The sequence below is a fragment of the Gavialis gangeticus genome, unplaced genomic scaffold, assembly GCF_001723915.1.
Source record: "Gavialis gangeticus isolate Ggan-Ray unplaced genomic scaffold, GavGan_comp1, whole genome shotgun sequence".
NCBI lineage: Eukaryota > Metazoa > Chordata > Crocodylia > Gavialidae > Gavialis > Gavialis gangeticus.
The window spans coordinates 60,735,568-60,741,491 of NW_017729025.1; the positions used below are offsets into that span (position 1 = coordinate 60,735,568).

Here is a 5,924-nt window from a genome sequence, read left to right on the forward strand (position 1 = left end):
TGGGGAGGAGAGGAGGCAGGCAGCAGAAGCTGGAAGCGAGAAGAGGTCCATGAAGACCACAGTAGCAGCAAGAGAGCAATGGGGGAGCAGTGACCAGGCCAGAAACCTAAGGGCTGTGTGTTAACCCCTTGTAGGCGACATGCATTCTTCAGACCACCCAGTGAACATCCCTGAACTTCAGCACTGGTTTCAAAATATTTTTGTAACATTGGTCTTCATTTAAGCTTTCTTAGGTTCTAACAGCCTATAATTTTATCCCAGCAGGAGTTCTCCTGGTTGGATTTTATATGATTTCTCTCTCCCACTGCTTTCTCAAGATTTATCATTTTTGGGTCAAGTATCAAGCTGTTGACTAGGAGAAAAAAAAGTGACACTTTCCTTTAACAAGTAACCAAAACTTTTGAAATTCTCTGGAATCCACTCAGAGGGAAAGACCACTAATATTCTCTGAACTTGAAAGATGGCCTTTCTGACTTGGATCATGTGTATTATTTTAACCCCCCCTAATTAGGGTTCCTCTTTCTTCTCTTTGCCTCTCTTCTTCTTTAGAGATGTGCTCTCCTTCTGAGAGTGTCACTTATGATCTAAGTGGATGAGAGGAATATTGGGTATTTTGCCTCTTCATACCATCTAGTTCTTAATATCTGCATTAGGATCTAAGACTTAAAACAGATAACCCATAGACAAGCCAGAAAAGCCTGTTATGTCAATACTAGAAGAAGGCTGATTGAGAACTAAAAGATGGTTAAGTAATCCTTCTAAGGTTAAGAATTAGTAGCCCTAGAAATCCTCAGTTATCCTTAGTTGAAGGAGCAATAGGGGAAACCCCAGAATAAGAGTGTACTGAGTAATTTTGATCTGGGCTTCTGGATCTGACCTGCCTTCCTTTCTTGCAAGTAACTGAAAGAGTGAACAGCTGCATCAGTACTAATGTTGCTAAGACTGGCAGTTTTGATCCTTTTCCAGCAGTTTTCTTCTGATGCTTGTATTCTAACAGGACGTACGCATCATTCCTCTGGCTAGAGACCTCCTCATTGTCGGATTCTTTGCTCTTTTCCAGTTTAAGTCCCACAGACTAACTTAGCTGCACAGGTCACCATCCACAGACTTCACAATGGGGGTTGAACAGGAGAAGCAGATCTTTTTTTTTCTGTTTCTGTCATACCAGTGCTCCATCTGTATACAGTTAGCCTTGACCTATACTATTCTTCAGCAAGAGTGCAAACGGAGTTGACAAGAATCTCCTCAGCTTTGGCTTCTCCACATAATTAAAAAACAAAACCTGAAATCCAGTTAGCTACATGGTAGATGTTTAAAATCCAATACTGCTCTGCTGTGAATCAACAGTATCTGAACAAGCAGGCTGCATAAATGAAGACGTACTGAGAAAAAGGATTCTAACTAGATTTCAAATGTCTCTCTCTCTCTTTTTTTTTGGGTGGGGGGGACTGGAGGGGGCTGCATAGTGAAATGGAAGCATCTCTGAATCTGAGCCAGCAGAACAGAACCAGTACAATTTTCATGAGGTAGGTCACTCCAATTCTGCCAGTGACCCACAACTGCAGGTTTGAGCCCAAAACTGCAAACAAGATGTAGATAGAGTATCTTCTAGTTATGGTTTTATATGTTCAGTTGAGATTTCTTAGTTTCAAAAAAATGCACATCTAACTTATATAGAGTTCTAATAAATTCTTCCACACAGTCTCTTTTAAATGATACAAATAAACTTTTAACTTTTGTTTAAAAAGGTTTATGCTATGTTAAGTATTTCCTAAAACTTCACATCTGTAAGAACCACACTCTAAAACAAGGAAATACTGACCTTGAATCTACATAGTAAATGTACACTGTTAAAGAGCAGCAATAATTTCACATTCCTACCTGCCACCTTTGTTCGGATTTGCATATTTTCTTGCAAAGCTGCCAGCGGTTCCAAGTACTCTGGGGCCTTTCCAGCTATGACTTCCTGCAGTTTCGCATCCACCTGACTTAATCTCTCTTTGTAAAGTCTCAAATTATAAAAAGGAGAGTATTAAGTAAAAGGGGGAAAAAAACACAAGCAGAATCACAGAAATAATTTTCTCTGAAAAAATTCTTTGCACAATCCCATATCTAATCTAATCACTCCATATCAGAAAATTAAAACCTATAAATTTGTATTTGTTGCCACTAATTTTCCAAGCTTTATAATAAATTCTCTTGCATATTTTTTCTAGAAGGCGTAAGCAGATATGAAGTCCAGGATTGTCTATCCTTTTTTAAAGATGAAGTACAAAGATTTTTGCTCTCGCAAGACATCTAGATAAATCTAATTAATACCCCAGAGAGGAGCCTTGGTAATAATATATACTGGTGTATACTACTCCAAATTCTATTTAAGAAAATAATAAAATGGATCTTGACACAGTTCCATATTTTTATACCCTCAACATTTTCGGAAGACAGACTCATGCCATCCCCTCTAATGGCATTTGGGGAAGATCTACACCTGGAAATCTCATAAAGCGAACTAAGGAAGAAGTTACTCCTAATTTTAATCACCAGCCTTCTTAAAATGGCAGCATTTGAAATCATCTTTAAATAGAAAAACGTTTTCAAAACATGTAACTACTTACTGATCTTTGAGGTCTGTAAACTGTTTTTCAAGGTTGGACATTTCATCTAAACATTCCATTCTTCTTCTTTCACAGTCCTCATCATCCATTTCTATGAATAAAAAAAAAGTTAATTTCCTTGCAAAGTAATAGAATAAAATATAACATTTCTCTCTCAGCCTTTCCTCGTAAGTCTTGCTCTCCAGGCCTCTCATAATTGCTGTTGCTCTGTATTGGACTCTTTCTGAACTGTTCACATCCTATTTGAAGTGTGGGGCCCAAAACTGAGCACAGTACTACAAATGAAGCCTCACCAGATCACAAGAATCACTTCCCCTGATTTACAAGTGACACTCCTTTAATATAACTCAGTATACTCTTAGCTATTTTTTGAAACAAGAGCACACTACTGGCTCATATTCAGCTTATGGTCTATTGCAGGGCTGCCCAACCTGTTAGTGGACAAGGTATCACATCCCACAGGCCACACACTGGAGGGGCAACACAAGGCAGGACACAGGCTCCCTGGGCACTCCCCTGCTGCACCAAGCAAGCGGGTACTCCCTATGCCTCATTGCACCAGGCACAGGGACATTCCCTATTGTGCAGGCATTTTCTACTTTCTGTACTGCACTGGGCATGCGGGTACTCCTCCCCCTCCACCACACAGCACCATGCAGGTGCACAAAGGCACCCCACCCCTACCTTCAGCTTCTTGGGCACAGGCTTCTCCGTTGCACCATACCAGCATCCCATACCATGGGATTCCACCATACCACAGGCTGTGCCACACTGCTCTGGCCTACCCTGCCCCTGGAGCCAGAGGAGGGGAAAGCCCATAGCCTACAGAAGAAGCAGCCAGAAGGAGGGGGAGCCCAGAGCTTCCTCCAGTATGTAATAACTGAGGCAGCAGTAGCTGGGTGGGAGTAAAGGTGGCAGTCTAACCCCCTCACAGGCCACATGCAGCCTGCAAGCCACCAATTGGACAGCACTGGTCTACTGTAACCCCCAGGTCCTTCTCTGTAGTAGTGAAGTCTAGCTAATCATTCCCTGGTCTGTATTTCTGCATGCAATGTTCTGTCCAAAGTGCAGGGCTTTGCACTTGTCCTTGTTAAGTCTCATGCGATTGGCTGCAGACCATTTTTCCATTCTATTCAGGTCATTCTAGATCCGCCCTCCACCCTCCAGCGTGTCTGCAATTCCACCCAACTTGGTGTCATCCACAAATTTGCTAAGCATGTCCTCATCCCAGCATCCATATCATTAATGAAGATGTTGAGCAGTACCAAACCCGGAACAGACCCCTGAGCAACCCTACTTGATACCTTCTCCCAACATTGAGACATTGATATTAGACACTGAGTCACTGAAGTGAGCACAATGATTCAACCTTACAGGAGCCCTCTAATCTGTATATCCTAAGCTTGCTAATGAGAATGTCATGGAAGAAGACAGTGTCAAAAGCCTTGCTCAAGTTAAGGCAGGGGTTCTCAAACTGTAACACACTTACCCCTGGGGGTACACCAGACATACCTAGGGGATACGTGAGAGGAAACTGTGTTAATGGTGGATTTCATTTTCATTATTATAATAATAATAATTGGCATTTAAGGGGTTAAAATATAAAACGTATGCTGGTAGGGGTATGTGGGCAGCTGGTAAATCTGGAAGGGGGTATGCAATAAGAAAAAGTTTGGGAACCTCTGAGTTAAACTATATCACATCAACTGCTCTCCCCACATCCACAAAGCCTGTCCACTTATCATAGAAAACAAATTGGTCAGGCATGACTTGCTTTTGGTGAATCTACACCAGCTGTTCCTAATCATCTTGTTCTCCTCCAGGTGCTTCATAATAAATTCCTTGAGGACCTGCTCCATGATCTTTCCAGATATTTAAATCAGACTGACTGGTCTGCAATCCCCTGGATCCTCCTCCTCCCCTTTCTTAAAAATGGGCACTATATTTCCCCTTTTCCAATCATCCAGGTTCTCACCCAAACTCCATGAATTCTCAAAGAGGATAGCCAATGGCTCCGAAATTACCTCAGCCAATTCCTTCAGTACCCTAGGGTGCATCCCATCTGGCCCTACCAACTCAAAAGCATCAAGCGTCTCTAAGTAATCCATAACCTTTTCTGCTACTACTCTAGACTGTTTGTCTCCTTCCCTGTCTTTGCTGTCAACTGCACCCATCATGTGGTAGCTGTCCCTATTTGTGAAGACTGAAGTAAAAGAGGCTTTTACTTCACATCGTTTTCCATAATATACAATAGAACCGGAAAAGTAGTTTCTCTAAAAGAAAAATTTCCAATTTTTCCCCACTTCAAGAGTCTTTCTATTCATCTTGTCTATAGTTACTGGAGGATGACTTGGGGAGACAGAAGGAAAGTGTCTCAAGAAAGGTTTCATGAGCGCTCACCACTCAAATGGAAAGGACAGTGCTGCACAATCTAAGGGTATAATCACAGTTCACTTCCAATAGTTGCAAATCTTTGGGATATTGTGATATAGTACATTACGATAATCCTGCCCTAAAAGGAAGCAACTTTGTAATGGCACAATGGCACTTAACATGTATTAAATTGCCTGAATGTGCATTTGCTCACATTTTAACTGTACAGTGTTAAGTTGAACGTGTGACACTACCCTAACAGAAATATACTTTCTTCCAGGAGTTAGAGCCATTTAAGTTCATCAAATATTAACAAAAACAACAGTTTTAAAAAATGATAATAGAAAATTCTAATCCTTTGTGAATTTCACAGCTGTCAGTCTCTTGTGTTTACAATGATCCTAATTCTTTACCCAGAGCATTTCAAGAGAGATTTAAACCACACACACACATTTTTAAAAAGTTTTTTTTTCTTTTTTTTATATGCCATGAAGAACTGAAGAAGAGTATCACACAATTTTTTCCCTTTGCAGTTAATTATTTAGGTTGTACAAATTAAGACATCATCCAGATTCTTCTGTATCTTTAAAAAACTACAAAACTATACAACCTTTTCTTCAATGCCTGATGAAGGGGGTTTGTGCCCAAAAGCTTGCAATTAAAGAATTTTTTTTGCAAAAATCTTGTTGGTCTGATAAAAGATATCATCTCTACTACGAGTCCCGACTGTCTTTTCCTGTAGAGTCTAGGCCAGGGGTAGGCAACGTTTTTTGGCTGGAGTGCCGAAAAACACCACAATGCCTACCTCGGAAGGTGCCGGAGTGCTGGCATGGCAGAAAAACAAAATGAGGGCAAGGGGTATGTGCCAGGATGCCCTGCTTGTGCCCCTTGCCCCCCACCCAAAGCCCCTGCCCCCCAGCCCTGCTGCCCCTTGCC

General features: G+C 41.3%; 1 protein-coding gene across 2 annotated transcripts in view; it reads right to left on the bottom strand.

The window, feature by feature from the left end:
- The window catches only part of BRMS1L (breast cancer metastasis-suppressor 1-like), a 56,707-nt gene that overhangs the window by 44,884 nt on the left and 5,899 nt on the right, over nt 1–5,924 (bottom strand). For both annotated transcript variants that reach the window (XM_019518880.1, XM_019518881.1), the window contains exons 2-3: nt 2,616–2,706; nt 1,882–2,009 (exon numbers count right to left, since the gene is read on the bottom strand). In XM_019518880.1, coding sequence (XP_019374425.1) covers nt 1,882–2,009; nt 2,616–2,706 — 219 coding nt within the window. The remainder of the gene's footprint in view (nt 1–1,881; nt 2,010–2,615; nt 2,707–5,924) is intronic.